This window comes from Microcaecilia unicolor, unplaced genomic scaffold (assembly GCF_901765095.1).
Source record: "Microcaecilia unicolor unplaced genomic scaffold, aMicUni1.1, whole genome shotgun sequence".
Taxonomy (NCBI): Eukaryota; Metazoa; Chordata; class Amphibia; order Gymnophiona; family Siphonopidae; genus Microcaecilia; species Microcaecilia unicolor.
In genome coordinates this window covers 20,915-38,514 of record NW_021963537.1, presented here as the reverse complement: position 1 = coordinate 38,514, position 17,600 = coordinate 20,915, and the positions used below count along the sequence as shown (strand labels likewise).

Genomic DNA, 17,600 nt, shown 5'->3' with positions numbered 1-17,600 from the left:
TGCTTTGTTTCCACAGATTGTGAAAGCAGAGATAGGACCTATGGAGGTTTCGGACCATGCCATGATCTGGGTGGAGATGGAGTTGGGAGCGGGCAGACTTAGAGGTCAACAGTGGAAATTTCCATCACATATAGTGGGGGATGCACATTTTCAAGACCATCTTAGGCAAAAATGGCAGTTGTTTGCAGACACCAATTCACAACACGAGGATGATGGCCTGCTCTATTGGGAAACCTCAAAAGCAGTTATGAGGGGGGAGGTCATTTCATATATGTGTGCCAGGGCAAGGAGGTTAGCCCGGGGTATTGTCCAACTGGAACATAAATTTCAGGTAGCAAAACGGAGACACTTAACGGCCCCCTCATCAAGAAGTAAGGAAGAGATGGTGTCGGCTCTTGCGGCATTAAATTCTCTCATACACGAACGCACTAAAAAACAAATGTTCCACAGATCATTTACTTTTCATAGATTTGGTAACAAATCAGGGAAACTACTGGCAAGAGTAGTAAAGAGGTGGGGGGGTAATAGGTTCATCCCATCTTTGATAAAGCCAGATGGCACACGTGAGACCCGACCTGGAGGGATAGTACAGATTTTACATGATTTTTATGCATCCCTTTATAGCGATCCAGGCGAGCGGAGTGGACCTGACTTGGTAGACTATTTAGAAGATTCAGGTATTCCCCGTTTAACGGCGGAGGTGAGGGAGCGGTTGAACTCTCCTTTGTGTGCTAGGGAAATCCAGAAAGTGGTTAAAGCGTTAAAAAGGGGTACGGCTCCGGGTCCGGATGGGTACACGACAGAATATTACCAGTGTATGTTGCCACAGTTATGTGGGGCCCTGGTCTCCTTTTTTGAAGCCTCAGTGGAGGGAGGAGGAGTTCCTCGGAACTCCAACGAGGCGTGGATTACTTTGATACCAAAACCGGGGAAGGACCCAGAACGCCCGGAATCGTACAGACCGATTTCCCTCATTAATGTGGACCTAAAAATTTTAGCGAGGGTGTTGGCGGAGAGGCTCAGTCCACACATGGCCACATTGGTGGGAGAGGGACAGGTGGGATTTGTGAGGGGTAGACACTCTTCTATTAATGTCCGCAAAGTGTGCATGGCTGTTGCTTATAGTCATATGTCTCAAGAACCATTGCTCTTGGTGAGTCTTGACGCCGAGAAGGCGTTCGATAAAGTTCGCTGGGATTATCTGTTTGGAGTTTTAGAATATGTGGGCTTGAGGGGCTGGTTTGCACGTGCGATTGCTGCTTTGTATTTTTACCCCCAGGCCGCTATACTGGTAAATGGGACCCGTTCGCCTAAGTTTCAGATATTGAGGGGAACGAGGCAGGGGTGTCCTCTCTCTCCGTTGTTGTTCCTGCTCTACCTGGAACCGTTGCTGCGTACGATTCAAAGAGACCCAGGGGTAGCGGGAGTTGAGATGCCCTCCCTCTCAGTAAAAACCTTGGCATTCGCAGACGATATATTGCTGACTTTGACAAACCCTTCTGGGTCGGTTCCGGGCCTCCTGGATATTATTGAAGAATTTAGTTTCTTCTCGGGATTTACCCTTAACTTACAGAAATCAGTGGCATTCCCAGTGCAGAGTTCGATTAGAGAAAGGTGGGTAGGAGAATTCCCCCTTACCTGGTCCAAGGGGCCCTTAAAGTATCTGGGAGTACTAATCCCAGCGGATCTATCGGAATTGTATAAAGTGAATGTGGAGCCGCTTCGACGCAGTACACAACACACACTTCAGGGCTGGCACGCGCTCCCGTTATCCCTCATGGGGAGAATTGCATTATATAATATGATTTTGGTGCCAAAGTGGACCTATATGCTCCAAATGGTGCCGCTGTGTCTGTCACAGAGGGATGACCGGTGGGTAACACGACTGGTAGCAAAATTTATATGGCAGGGTAAGAAATCACGTCTGCGAGCCACCCAGCTCTTCTTGCCAAAAACAGGGGGGGGGGGCTGGGTCTGCTGAGTATCAGACTTTTCTCGATTTCTAGTAACATGCGTCATCTCACGGACTGGTTCCGGGGATCATCTTACTTTTCATGTACGGGAGCCGAGACGAAGTTGTTTGCCCCAGACCACTTTAGTGCCTGGTTACATGCGAAGCCGGGGAATCTTCGGACCCCGCCGGCCTTTGCACCAATAGTGATGCCACTGAGAAAAACTTGGAGGTGGGTCTGTAGGTTTTACGGTATGTCTGCAGAGTCCTCTCTGTTACTGCCAATCCAGGGTAATAGAGACTTCATGCCGGGCATCAGCTCAGAGGAATTTATTAGGTGGGGGAAGAAAAACTTACAATATTTATATCAGTTATATGATCCGGAGGGCACCCTGAGGCCTTCTGAAGAACTGCAGTTGGAGTACGGGGTTAGGGGACTAAATTTCTTTTCTATGTTCCAGTTGCGTCACTATCTGAGGTCCCTACCGGCTTCCTCTTTGACACCGCAGGCGTGGGAGCAATTGGTTACCATATGGGGATTAGATGCACAATTAAGGGTTCCACTCAAGTACTATCATGCCTCACTACGGGAGCACTTGGGAGAAGTGGAATATGGTAAACTGACCGCTTGCTGGAATACGGAGCTAGCGATGAACCTCCAGATGGAAAAGGTAAAAGTCTGTCTTTTGGACTCCAAACGACTGACAAAGAATGTGACGTTGCAAGAAACACATTATAAATTTGTATTAAGGATGTATATTTCACCCCATAGAGCACATAGGGCGGCGATGGGGATAGAGGACAGATGTAAGAAGTGCGCACAGTCCCCAGCAGATCTAGGACATATGTTCTGGAAATGTCCGAGGATCCTGGGGTTTTGGCGTCAGGTTACTCAGCATGTGTCTGTGATGTGGGGGGTAGTTTGGAGACCAACGCCAGCGCAATTGTTTGAGGTGTTCAGAGTGTCACCAATGGCTCCTCGGGGCCTTAAATGTTTCATGAAAAAATCAGTCTTGGTCGGCAAGAAATCGATCCTTCAACAGTGGATAACTGGGGATCCGCCTACACTGCAACAGTGGAGATCTAACATGATACACCTCTGCGCATTAGAGCGTAGGGGTGTAGAAGACCTGGACTCACCATCAGGAGATAGACTTTGCCAAGTCTGGTCTCCATTCTGGGACTCGCTGACCGCTGTGGCGCGTAGTAGGATTTTGAATTCTTGAGTGCGACACAAGGTGGAGGAGTTTGGGGGGGTGGGGGGAGTTGAGCTGTTCAAGAGGAAGGGGGGGGTAGATGGGGGGGGGGGAAAAAGGGGGAAAAAGGAAAATGTATTTGCACTGTTTTGTATTTGATATGAATGAGAAGATTTAAGTGATGTATGGAGTATTTCTCCAAGGGCAGTATTGTGTTTGTTTCTCATTGCACTAATAAACATATTTAAACATAAATTGAAGAACAATAAACCAACTCTACTACCAAAACACAACCTGAAAAGCAAACTAACCTCCTTCAAGAAAAATGTCAAAAACTGATTTGCAATATTGGGGTTAATATTTAGCCCGTGGCAGAAAGCAGCTGGTAAACCACTTCCAGCCACGGGCTGAACTAATTCCGGATATTAACTGCTGGGACATGCGTGGCTCCTGGCATTGAATATCTAGTTACGTCCATCACGTTTAGAACTACCTCATGGGTTATGTGTGTAAAACACAGGTGTTCACTTTGGCACGAACCACATGATGTAGAAGTGCTCCACAATGTGTCTTTCTAAACTACCCACAAAAGAGGAGCCTGCTTTGACCCTGTGCAGGCTTTCCCTTTGAAAATGGCCTAAATCCAGGCCTGCCTGCAAGTTGAAATCTTCCCATCATCATTTCTCCTGCTTATTATTTTCTGCATCTTCCAGAATAACAATAAAAACACATAAAACCTTCTTCAAAAAGTACTGTAGCCTCTTTTCCTCCCCCTCACTTAAAATCTTGTCCTTTCTCTCCAGAGGGTCCAGTGAAATTTGTAAATAAGCAGGACACAGTGGAGGACATTTTGGCGCTGGAAGGCAGTAGTGCTGTGCTGGTGTCTGTGGTGTCAAAGCAGTTTGCTGCGGTTACCTGGTATCGACATCAGCAGGCTTTGGCCGCTGGACAGAAGTATGAAATGAGGCAGGAGGGCTGCACGAACAGCCTGGTGGTGAGCAGCATTGAGAGAGAAGACTCTGGCCTCTACACCTGCCTCTGCAAGGGTGATCAGATGCAGTTTGATGTACGAGTGAAAGGTGAGAAGAGCATTTCCAGTAATCCTCTTTGCCTCTCTGTGTCTAGCGCCTGAGTAACCCTCTTTTGGTGTTTCTCTCTTCACCCAGAACTGCCGGTGGTATTCACACGAGGTCTGTATGACCTGACTGCACAAAGGGACAAAAGCGTTGTTTTCCAGTGTGAGCTGTGTAAGATGCGGGGTGATGTAATGTGGATGAAGGACGGGCGTCTCATCCAGCCTAGCAGAAGACATGTTATTAAAGCTGAGGGCCGGGAGCGTTCCCTCACCATTCTCCATGTGGATATGGCAGATGCGGGCGAGTACTCCTGTGAATCTAAGGATGATAAGACATTGGCTACACTGACTGTGGAGAGTGAGTATGGGGAACAGTCCTCAGTGGCATTAGTGACCAGTCTAACCATCTCCTTCTCTGGATCTGTTAGACTCGGATTGTGAACCCTGCTGTGGTCCATTCTCCTCTAATACAGATTTCAGAAACTTAAGGAGAACCATTTTCAAGGTAGACAAAGTCCTGAACACAGAAGAGGGAGGAAACAATGTTTCAGACAAAAAAATAAGTAGCATGAGCCGGCCTGGGATCTAGATGAACATGATTTTAATTAAGGCAACTCATGGGCCAGCTCAGTTGCCGTGCAGTGTGCTGTCATTTGCAAGATCTGGGCATGATTCCCAGGCGAACTTCTACTTCATTGGTTGTCTAAGGCTGGAGATACTGCAGAAGTTTCAATCCAGACACAGGCCGGCTGATGTTTAAAACCATTTAACCGGCTCCTGGCCGGTTAAATGGTAGTTAACCAGCTAACCGGCGATATTCAGTGGGAGATAGCCGGCTATCTCTCTCTGAATATCGCTGGTTATATCACGAGATATTATTAGCTACCCACCGACATTCAACGCGCTAAGTTGGGCAGCCAAATATGGCCACCAAGATAGCAGGGTATATCTTTGGCCAGTTTAAAGTTAACCAGCCAGTTCTGAATATTGGCTTTGCCGGTTAAATTTAAAGCAGCCAAAATACACCCGGATATTCAGTGCCGGTCTCCGGAAATGGCCCTGCATTGAATATCCGATCTCAGTGCTGATCATGGGAGGCAGCCCGGCTACCTCCCGCGGTCTGAATATCGGGCCCAAGGTGCACAATTACTGGGTCTCCGTCTAAAAGCTGGGCTGGCTGATGGAGGACCAGGCGCTTGCAAAATGGAGAAAACAACTAGAGGTAGATGTGAGCATGAGATTATTTCAACACGGTCCTGAGGGAAGAGCCACCTTGTGTGAATGATTCGCCAGCTGCAGCTGTTTTTAGCCAAGATAATTTGGTATCAGTGATGTGCAGTTTAGCTTTATCATGTATAGATTATTTTAAGTCTTTCTAAAAAAAAGATATTCAGTGTCTACACCACGGCAGGGTTATTTGAAGGCTTGGCAAGTTTGATCGTTTCACCTTCACTGGCTGGTTGTTCAGTTTTGAAGCTTTATAAGATCTTGATGTTGCTTTTTAAGGTATGGATGCGTGGATGGGGCATAATCAAAAGGGGCGCCCATGTTTTCCTGAGGACATCCTCACAGAACATCCCAGCGAAGGGGCGGGGAAACCCGTATTATCGAAACAAGATGGGCATCCATCTTTTGTTTCGATAATATGGTTGGGGACTCCCAAATTGTGAAATTTAGGTCGACCTTAGAGATGGTCGTCCCCGATTTTCGGCGATAATGGAAACCGAGGATGCCCATCTCAGAAACGACCAAATCCAAGCCCTTTGGTCATGGGAGGAGCCAGCATTCCTAGTGCACTAGTCCCCCTCACATGCTAGGACATCAACTGGGCACCCTAGGGGGCACTGCACTGGACTTCAGAAAAAGCTCCCAGGTGCATAGCTCCCTTACCTTGTGTACTGAGCTCCCCAAAACCCACTCCCCACAACTGTACACCACTACCATAGCCCTTATGGGTGATGGGGGGCACCTACATGTGGGTACAGTGGGTTTGTGGTGGGTTTTGAAGGGCTCACATTTACCACCACAAGTGTAACAGGTAGGGGGGGTGGGCCTGGGTCCGCCTGCCTGAAGTGCGCTGCAGTACCCACTAAAACTGCTCCAGGGACCTGCATACTGCTGTCATGGAGCTGAGTATGATATTTGAGGCTGGCATCGAGGCTGGAAAAATATTTAAAAAAATTTTTTTTAGGGTGGGAGGGGGTTAGTGACCTCTGGGGGAGTAAGAGGAGGTCATCCCCGATTCCCTCCGGTGGTCATCTGGTCATTTGGGGCACATTTTTGTGGCTTGGTCGTAAGAAAAAAGGAGCAGGTAAAGTCGTCCAAGTGTTCGTCATGGATGCCCATCTTTTTTCCATTATCAGTCGAGGACGCCTATGTGTTAAGCACGCCCCAGTCCCGCCTTCGCTATGCCTCCGACACGCCCCTGCGATGGAAAGCAGTTGAGGACGCCCAAAATCGGCTTTCGATTATGCTGATTTGGGTGACCCTGTGAGAAGGGCGCCCATCTTGCGATTTGTGTCGAAAGATGGGCGCCCTTCTCTTTCGAAAATAAGCCTGATAGTGCTCCAGAGAACCTTCAGGCAAAGGTCCAGGCTTATGTTCTGTCTCAAAGTCTGCAGTTAAAGGGAAACATTTGTTTTCCATTGTGGGGACCAGGGAGATGAACCCATCAAGGTATCGTGATTGGGATTGTCAGTGAGGCGACTAGAGCTCTGGAAGACGCTCCTAATTGAGCTTTGTAGGAAAACAGATTTGGTTAGGTTTAGGAAAGCCTTAAATCTGTTTCAGTGTGCTTTTAGTTAGTGGTGATGAGGAAGGAAGACTGTTTGTTTTTATTGTTGTTGAACACTTTTTGTGCAATACCTTCTAGAACTGTGGTGTATAAATGAGAATGAATAAATAAATGTACTTGGGAACAGAAGATACTTGATAATTGCCCACCTTCCATGTGGATAAAGTACATGCTGATGGTTTTTTGAATTTCTGTACCTGTCTGGACCTTCTTTTTTGCTTGACTGCAGTTTCTGTTTGCTGCTCCCTAGAAGCTGTCGCCCCAAAAAGTGACCACTAGTTTACACAATTGTTAAGCCAGTCCTGGGATCACTACCTTCTCTTCTTCCCATAACTCTTCTCCCATCTCAGGACCCCAGAGAGCACAGCTCTATCATCATATGACATTCCCACATACAGAGCACTTCTCCCATCTCCTCTCTCCAAGAACCCCAGACAATGACAGCACTGCCCCATCAGCTCTACATCTGCCCAGGACCTGCACATAGAAAGAACTGCTCCCATCAACTGTCTCTCAATGAAAGACACCACATAGAGCATTCTCTCTCATTTCAGGATCCCACACGCAGAAAAGCCCCCCCCCCCCTCCACCTCACCTTTCTATTATCTCACCTCCTTTTCAGGCCATTCACTTCTTCCTGAATTGTTTTCTCATAGGATTTCTTCCTCCCTCCATGTAAGTGTTTGTCTCTTTCTCTTTTTCCCTCCCTTCCTTGTGCATGTTTCTGTTTCTTGCTCTTTCGCCTCCATCCATGTGCAATGTTTCTGTCTTTCCCTCCCTTCATGTGTTTGTCTCTTTCTCTGTTTTCTTCCCTCCATGTATGTTTGTCTCTTTCTTTCCTTCCCTTCCTTTCTTTTCTCTCACTCTCAGTCTTTTGTTTCAGCTGCAAGGGCCGTGGAATTTATCTCTGAGCTTCATAATGTCACCGTGCTGGAAGGGGACACTGCCACTTTTAAGTGTGTGGTATCTCCGGAGGATGTTGATGTCTGCTGGCTGCTGAATGGCTCTCCATTCAGTCCTGACCCCAAGTACATCGTGAACAGAAATGGCATGTGTCATTCTCTCACCATTCGGCAGTGCCAGATCAGTGATGGGGCCACTGTGACTGCAGTAGTTGATGGGGTTGTCACCAAAGCCAGACTGAATGTGCAAGGTCAGTGGGAATAACACGCAAACGAGAAAGGTTGGTGACCCCATCTTCAGATGAAGATCAATAGAACTTATAACCCTACATTTGGTGGGGAGGCTCACTCAAACCAGGACTCATTCAAACTACCAAGCTCAGGCTCATGAGATGAAGTGAAGTTAGCTACTCCTTGTTCAGAACAGGTGGGATTCAAAAACTGACTTTAGGGATTGAAATACTGTGTTCATAACCCCCCCCCCCCCCCCCCCCATACACACTCTCACTTATCCCATCTATATTTGGGATAAGGGATAGGGCTTAAGATTTAGAGTTTCATGTTAGTGTTGCTTCTAATTGTAGGGTTTTGGATTTGTTTTAGGTTTACAGTTAGGTTTAGAAGTTGGATTTTCTGTTTACGATTATGATGGAAACTGGAAATAATATTAGGGATAACTTCTAGACAACTCAAGTCTTATGTTGGCTACCTTATAAATAAATGGCTTAGAGGTAGTGGTTGGAGTAAGGGTTTGAATTTAAGGATATGGTTCAGATTAATGGATGGAGTTGGGATTGGTTTAGGGGTAGAGTGGGTTTAGTATTGGGATTAGGGGAAGGGTTTAGGCTGGAGCTGGGATTAGGGATATAGCTCAGGTTGCGTTTTAGTGGTGGGAATTGGGTATAGTGCTGGGATTGGGTTTGGGGGTTAAGTTTAAGAAGACAGTTCAGAGTTGGGTATAGGGGTAGAGTTTGGGTTTAGTGTTGGAATTAGCAGCAGGGTTGGGGATGGAACTAGGAAAAGATTCAAGTTCATAGCTGAAGTCAAGGTTAGGGGTAGAGTTTGGGTTTAGTGTTGGGATGAGCAGTAGGGTTTGGGTTCGGGATGGAATTAGGAAAAAGTTTGAGTTTATGGTTAAATTCAGGGTTAGGAGTAGAGATTGGATTTAGTGTTCAGAATAGGGATAACGTTTGTGGTTAGTATAGAGACTAGTATCATAAATTAGGTAATATCTATCCACTCTCTCTTTCTGTTTTGCAGAAGCTCAGGCCATGTTTCTGAAGAAACTACAGAATGTGATAGCAGAAGAAATGCAAGATGTGACTCTGGAGGTAGAAGTAAGCGTGGAGGGAGCCGAGGTGCAGTGGTTGAAACAGGGAGTAGTTATCCAACCAAGTGGAAAGTACACCCTGGAGACATTCGGCCAAAGACATATGCTGACGATTCACAATGTTACATTCTCTGACCGGGGGAATTACCGCTGTGAGAGTCTGCATGACAAGACACAGGCCAGGCTGTGTGTAGATGGTGCGTATCTCCTGCAGGGAGAGGGGCTACAAAGCACAAGCCAGGCCAACCTGTGAATGTCACTCTTGGAGGGGGGGAGGGACTGTATATGTATGGTACATGTCAAGGATAATCTGATTCCAGTGTTTCCATACTCCTTCTGCTTTTCTTCTATCTATAATGCACCAGCTCGCAAGGTCATGCTGCGAACACCACTGGTAGACATGGAGGTGTGCGAAAAAGAGACAGTCACCTTCCAGCTGGAGTTATCACATCCAGGTGTGGAGGGTGTGTGGACTAAGGATGGTATCCGTGTCAAACCAAACAGCAGGGTCAAAGTCAGCGCCAGTGGCTGTCTACACAGTTTGACGCTCTCAGCACTCAGACTAGAAGACTCTGGAGATATTATATTCAGTGCTGACAACATTCGGTCCTGTGCAAGGCTCAGAGTGCGAGGTACGTCCTTAGCAGCATATTATGTGGTATTCGGTGTCTGTTCACTTTATTCCTATTCCCTTACCGCCCCATCACTTATTATCCCTGACTGTTACGCTTTTACTGACATTATCCTTCCTTCATTTCTCATGTCTCTGGGGGGCAATGTCTCCAAATGGGTTAGGTTTAAGCAGTAATGAACCTCACTCCTAAGCCAGGGTATGTAGAGTATATGTGGCAGGCTATTGGAATTATTTTTCCCTATGTCTCTCTTCAGCATTGCTTTGCACTGCATCCTCTTTATTTCTCACTGTCTCTATGGTGTCATGGGCTCTGTGTACACTGGAATTATTCTCTGTATTTCTGCAATGTTGAAGGTTCTGTGTATTATTTCGCCTTTCACCTTGTATCTATAAAATTTATTTATTTATAATGACATTTGTATCCCGCATTATCCCAAACAGAGTTCAGGTTCAATTTGGCTTATAAATCTTTTGATAGTGATGGTTGACTCCCTTTGTTGAGGAGATGGGATTCTTATGGTGGGGAAGGGGGGGGGGTTAGGATTCGGGGGGGTTAGGGGGTGAGTTAGGTTGGAAAGGGTTTGGGGAAAGGGTCCTTGGGGGGGGGGGGGGAATTATAAAAACGCTTGATGGCACGTAGTAACTGTATAAATGTATGTAAGATATCGCATTTATTGTCCTGTATATTATGGATACTGACTATGTACTGTGAAATGTTCCATCAATAAAATTGTTGAAATATAAATCTTTTGATAAAAGAAAAATGTTCCGTAAATCATATGGCCATTTAAAACTTTACAAAAATTAGTTTATGAATTATTTTACAAGGTTGCATTGTATAACAAAGATCAAATTCTTAGCAGTTATACAGGACAAAGTTTGAAACAGCATTTTGCATAAAAGTGGTTATTCCTGTCTTCCGACTTCCGATTCGTGTCGGGTCGTTTTTATTGATTTCAACAAAGACCTTGTTTAGGAAACACCATTTGTGAGAGGACTTCTTTTTGGATCCACTATTCATGTCATCCATTATCTTGTTGCAGGAACTTTTTGAAAAGAAAAGTTTTTAATAATTTCCAAAAGCAACTGTAATCAGGTACCGATCTAACAACCCTTGGAAGAAGATTCCACCAATTAGTACATTGATAGGTGAAGTCAACAGAGAGGACTGTTTTGTAAACAATCTTTTTACAATTAGGATGATGGAGAATTAGGAATTCTCTGGACCCAGCGATGGAATTATGTGTAGGGAGGTCAATCAAAAGGAGCATACAGTCAGGGGCCATACCATAGATAATTTGTAATGCAAAGACACATCATTTGCTTTTTAACATATTTATAAATGATCTAGAGATGGGAGTAACTAGTGAGGTAATTAAATTTGCTGATCACACAAAGTTACTAAGAGGATTGTGAAAAATTACAAGAGGACCTTATGAGATTGGGAGACTGGGCATCCAAATGGCAGATGACGTTTAATGTGATCAAGTGTAAAAGTGGTTCATGTGGGAAAGAGGAACCCCAATTATAGCAAGGTTCCACGTTAGGAGTCACCGACCAAGAAAGGGATCTAGGCATGATTGTTGATGATATGTTAAAACCCTCTGCTCAGTGTGCAGTGGCGGCTAAGAAAGCAACTAGAATGTTAGGTATTATTAGGAAAGGAATGGAAAACAAAAATGAGGATGTTATAATGCCTTTGTATCGCTCCATGGTACGACCGCACCTCGAATACTGTGTTCAGTTCTGGTCACTACATCTCAAAAAAGATAAAGTGAAATTAGAAAAGGTACAGAGAAGGGTGAAGAAAATGATAAAGGAGATGGGACAACCTCCCTATGAGGAAAGGCTGAAGCATCCAGGGCTCTTCTGCTTGGAGAAAAGATGGCTGAAGGGAGATATGATAGATGTCTATAAAATAATGAGTGGAGTGGAACGGGTAGACATGAATTGCTTGTTTACACTTTCCAAACATACTAGTTCTAGGGGGCACGAAATGAAGCTACAAAGTAGTACATTTAAAATGAATTGGAGAAATTTCTTCTTCACTCAATGTGTAATTAAACTCTGGAATTCATTGCCAGAGAATGTGGTAAAAGCAGTTAGCTTAGTGGGGTTTTAAAAAGGTTTGGCTGGCTTCTTAAAGGAAAAGTCCATAGACCATTATCACTAATTATGTCCGCATCCATCAAAACTAGCTGGAAAGGTCAACAAACTCATCAATGGTGATCCACATCACAAAGATTCCCAATCATGATGCAGGGATTGACATTTTTCCAATCCTGACCCAATTAAGACTGGCGAATATAAATAAGACTCAAACCTTTCTTTTTCTCTGCAAACTTCATCAGTGATCAGATCGGGTTTTCTGGCCCTGCAGAAACTATGATCAGTTTGCAATTATTTAGATTTTAATTTTGTTCACACCCTTTTTCATGCCTTTATAGGATCTCGTTTAGACTATTGTAATATAGTCTACTCTGGAATTACGAAAGCTGAACTCAAGTGCTTGCAAACAGTGCAGAATCAAGGATACTATGCTATGCTCAACGACAAGGTCATGTTTCCACACTTCTTATTAAACTTCACTGGTTGCCTGTGGAATATTGTTTGAAACTTAAAATGTTGTCTTTAGCATTTAAAGCATATCATACTGGTACCCCCAACTATTTGGCCTCTTTAACAATTCCATATGTACCTACATGTACTCTTCATTCATTTAGGGCCCCTTTTAGTACGCTGTGCTGGCATCAGTGCCTGTTTTTAATGCACACTGAGGCCCCCTTTAACTGCAGTGGGTAAAAAGCTGTCTTTTTTTTTTTTTTAAGAAATGGCCATGTGGTAAGTGAACCACTTGCCACACAGCCATTTTTTTTTTTGAGGGGGGGGGGGGGGACACTTGGTAAGGGTTCCCACCCTAAACTGGCGGTAACTGGGCAGCGCACGGAACTGCCCCACTGGGTAAACACCAGAACTACAAAAATGTGCTGGGAGTTGGAGCTACCTCTGGGTAGGGTTACCATATGGCTCCAGAAAAAGGAGGACGGATTGAGCCAGCCGGGTTTTACTTCCATTGCTTTCCATTGAAAGCAATGGAATTAAAACCCCAATGGAAGTAAAACCCGGCTGGCTCAATCCATCCTCCTTTTTCTGTAGCCATATGGTAACCCTACCTCCGGGCTGCTGCGGTAGCCTGGCGTAGTTCCGGATTAGCAAGTGGATGCCTGCATTGGGCTTGCTACCGCTTAGTAAAAGACCCCCTTAATGATTATATGATGGTTATTGTGAGTCCACTCAGAAGAGTTGCATTTTTTTTCACTGCACCTTTTCTGTGGAATTCAATGCCCATTTCTCTAAGATTGGAAACTTCTTTTTGACAGTTTAAAATTGGACTTAAAACATACTTTTTTGATCAGGTATTTAGGGACCCTTTTACTGAGCCGTGATAGGCTCTACGTGTGGCCAGCACACCCTCCTGGTGGTCATTTCAGATTTGGCATCTGCCCATAATGCGTGGATGAATTATTTATTTCTTCCTACAGTAATCAGCACTTGCTGCGCGTCGCCTGGTCACCCCGCATGTAGCACGTGAGCCTTTACCGCTAGATCAATGGGTGGCGTTAAGAGCTCAGGCCGGTTTTGGGCGTGTGTTGGTTTCATTTTTACTGCAGGTCCTTTTCCCCTCCCATTAAAAAATACATTTTTTGTAGATGAGGTAAAAACTGGCCCGGCACGCACCCAATACACGTGCCTTGTTCAGAACCCTTATTTTATCATCCTCACTTTAATATTCCCTTATCTCTTGCTTGTCCTGTTTGTCTATCCTGATTCGATTGTAAGCTCTGTCGAGCAGGGACTGTCTCTTCATATTCAAGTGTACAGCGCTGTGTACGTCTAGCGGTGCTATAGAAATGATGGGTAGTAGTAGTACCTACATGACCACAGGCCACTTTTTACCGCAGCTTAGTAAAAGGACCCCTTAATGTTTTTTATAACCTACTACTACTACTACTTAACATTTCTAGAGCACTACTAGGGTTACGCAGCACTGAACAGTTTAAAAAAAAGGACAGTCCCTGCTCAAAGGAGCTTACAATCTAAAGGACGAAATGTCAAGTTGGGGCAGTCTAGATAACCAGTAATACCTTGCTTATATCCTCATCTGTAGGGTTTCTTTATAGGAGGTATATCTTTTAGTACGTAAGTATTGCCACACTGGGACAGACCAAAGGTCCATCAAGCCCAGCAACCTGTTTCCAACAGTGGTCAATCCAGGTCACAAATACCTGGCAAGATCACGAAAAAATTCAATACATTTTATGCTGCTTATCCCAGAAACAGCAGTGGATTTTCCTGTCCAAACCTTTTTAAAACTCCGCTAAGCTAATGGCCTTTACCACATTCCAGAGCTTAATTGCACATTGAATGAAGAAAAAGTTTCTCTGATTCGTTTTAAATTTACTACTTTGTAGCTCCATCGCATGCCCCCTAGTCCTAGTATTTTGTTTACCATATTATTTGTTTCATATGAAATCTTCCTGTATGCTGCTCTATCTTATTTAACTATGGTGTTCCTTTCCTGCTTATCTGAATTTTATTTTACTTTACCCCACCAACTTGCCTTAGTGATAAAGGCGGGTTTAGTACATTTTAATAAATAGTAAACAGTATCTGAAGATAAAGACTACAGTTGCTAAACAGAAGTGTGTTCATAAATTTTTCTGTCGTTCATTTATTGGAGATGTGCCCTTCATTTCTCAGCTTTGAAAGTCTGGTGACAGATCACATGTCACAATATGCATGTGAGCATGTGGATCACTATAGTGGTGGTTAGCATCCATATCATGATGTGTATTAGGCTGACTTCTCTCAAGTGAGGCAGCCACTGGTGAAGGATGCATTTTCTCAGCATCTGAGGACTTCTCTGGGTCAGATTGTGTTGTATGCTAGCATGTGCTGGAACATGAGCCAAAATACAGTCTTTAGTATGCTGTGCAGGATCTGTAGAGGTAATGTAGCTAATCTGGCTCTCCCCTAGTCCTAGTATTTTTGGAAAGAGTAAACAGACGCTTCACATCTACCCGTTCAACTCCATTCATTATTTTATAGACCTCTATCATATCTCCCCTCAGCCGCCTTTTCTCCAAGCTGAAGAGCCCTAGCCGCTTTAGCCTTTCCTGATAGGGAAGTCGTTCCATCCCCTTTATCATTTTCGTCGCCCTTCTCTGCACCTTTTCTAATTCCACTATATCTTTTTTGAGATGTGGCGACCAGAATTCAACACAATATTTGAGGTTCGGTCGCACCATGGAGCGATACAAAGGCATTATAACGTCCTCACTTTTGTTTTCCATTCCTTTCCTAATAATACCTAACATTCTATTTGCTTTCTTGGGCCGCCGCAGCACACTGAACAGAGGGTTTCAACGTATCCTCAACAATAACACCGAGATCCCTTTCTTGGCTGGTGACTCAATGTGGAACCTTGCATTACGTAGCTATAGTTCGGGTTCCTCTTTCCCACATGCATCACTTTGCACTTGCTCACATTAAACATCATCTGCCATTTGGATGCCCAGTCTCGTAAGGTCTTCTTGTAATTTTTCACAATCCTCTTGCGATTTAATAACTTTGAATAATTTTGTGTCATCAGCAAATTTGATTTCCTCACTAGTTACTCCCATCTCTAGATCATTTATAAATATGTTGAAAAGCAGCGGTCCTAGCACAGACCCCTGAGGAACCCCACTATCTACCCTTCTCCATTGAGAATACTGACCATTTAACCCTACTCTGTTTTCTATCTTTTAACCAGTTTTTAATCCACAATGTGACACTATCTCCTATCCCATGACGCTCCAATTTCTTCTGGAGTCTTTCATGAGGTACTTTGTCAAACGCCTTTTGAAAATCCAGATACACAATATCAACCGGCTCGCCTTTATCCACATGTTTGTTCACCCCTTTGAAGAAGTGTAATAGATTGGTGAGGCAAGATTTCCCTTCACTAAATCCATGTTGGCTTTGTCTCATTAATCCATGCTTTTGAATATGCTGTGTAATTTTGTTCTTTATAATAGTCTCTATCAGTGAAGACTGAAGCAAATAATTCATTTAATCTCTCCGCTAAGGCTTTGTCTTCCCTGATCGCCCCTTTTACCCCTTGGTCATCTAGCGGTCCAACTGATTCTTTTGCCAGCTTCTTGCTTTTAATATACCTAAAAAAAATTTTACTATGTGTTTTTGCCTCCAACACAATCTTTTTTTCAAAGTCCCTCTTTGCCTTCCTTATCAGTGCTTTGCATTTGACTTGACATTCATTATGCTGTTTCTTATTATTTTCAGTCGGTTCCTTCTTCCATTTTCTGAAGGATTTTCTTTTAGCTCTAATAGCTTCCTTCACCTCACTTTTTAACCACGCCAGCTGTTGTTTGGTCTTCCGTCCTCCTTTTTTAATGCATGGAATATATTTGGCCTGGGCTTCCAGGATGGTATTTTTGAACATCATCCACGTCTGATGTACACTTTTGACCCTCGCAGCCACTCCTCTAAGTTTTTTTTCCACCGTTCTTCTCATTTTATCATAGTCTCCTTTTTGAAAGTTAAATGCTAACGTATTGGATTTCCTGTGTATATTTACTCCAAGGCTAATATCAAATCTGATCATATTATGATCACTGTTATCAAGCAGCCCCATCACCATTACCTCCTGCACCAGATCATGCGCTCCACTAAGGACTAGGTCCAGAATTTTTCCTTAATCGTGAGCAGCTTCACTAATGCAATATAGTTTATTTGGAGGTGGCTAAGAATCTTTTTTAAATGGTGGCAAACCGTACAGTAATATAGTAACATAGTAGATGACGGCAGAAAAAGACCTGCACGGTCCATCAAGTCTGCCCAACAAGACAAACATATGTGTAAACCTTACCTTGATTTGTACCTGCCTTATTCAGGGCACAGACCGTACAAGTCTGCGCAGCAGTACTTCCCGCCTCCCAACCACCAGTCCCGCCTCCCATCACCGGCTCTGGTACAGACCGTATGAGTCTGCCCTCCACTATCCTCGCCTCCCAACCACCAACCCCTCTTCCCCCCCCCCCCCCCCCCCCCCCCACCTGCTCCGCCACCCAATTTCGGCTAAGCTTCTGAGGATCCATTCTTTCTGCACAGGATTCCTTTATGCATATCCCACGCATGTTTGAATTCCGTTACCGTTTTCATCTCCACCACCTCCCACGGGAGGGCATTCCATGCATCCACCACCCTCTCCGTGAAAAAATACTTCCTGACATCTTTCCTGAGGCTGCCCCCCTTCAACCTCATTTCATGTCCTCTCGTTCTACCGCCTTCCCATCTCTGGAAAAGATTTGTTTGCGGATTACTACCTTTCAAATATTTGAACATCTGTATCATATCACCCCTGTTCCTCCTTTCCTCCAGGGTATACATGTTCAGGTCAGCAAGTCTCTCCTCATACGTCTTGGAACGCAAATCCCGTACCATTCTCGCAGCTTTTCTTTGCACAGCTTCCATTTTTTTAACATCCTTCACAAGGTACAGCCTCCAAAACTGAACACAATACTCCAGGTGGGGCCTCACCAACGACTTGTACAGGGGCATCAACACTGGGGCATCAGAATACTGCCATCTGTCTGATTTTTTTCATTAAAAGTTTTGCATATTACTGCATTCTATGTAATGATTCATTGGCTTCC

At 44.5% G+C, this 17,600-nt stretch overlaps 1 protein-coding gene across 1 annotated transcript in view; it reads left to right on the top strand.

Moving 5' to 3' along the window:
* LOC115459407 (obscurin-like protein 1) overlaps positions 1-17,600 on the top strand; it is a gene marked incomplete at both ends in the record, with an annotated part of 73,722 nt that overhangs the window by 41,488 nt on the left and 14,634 nt on the right. The window contains 7 exons of the mRNA XM_030189237.1: positions 625-700; positions 2,413-2,622; positions 3,953-4,226; positions 4,314-4,580; positions 7,900-8,169; positions 9,179-9,445; positions 9,614-9,880. Coding sequence (XP_030045097.1) covers positions 625-700; positions 2,413-2,622; positions 3,953-4,226; positions 4,314-4,580; positions 7,900-8,169; positions 9,179-9,445; positions 9,614-9,880 — 1,631 coding nt within the window. The remainder of the gene's footprint in view (positions 1-624; positions 701-2,412; positions 2,623-3,952; positions 4,227-4,313; positions 4,581-7,899; positions 8,170-9,178; positions 9,446-9,613; positions 9,881-17,600) is intronic.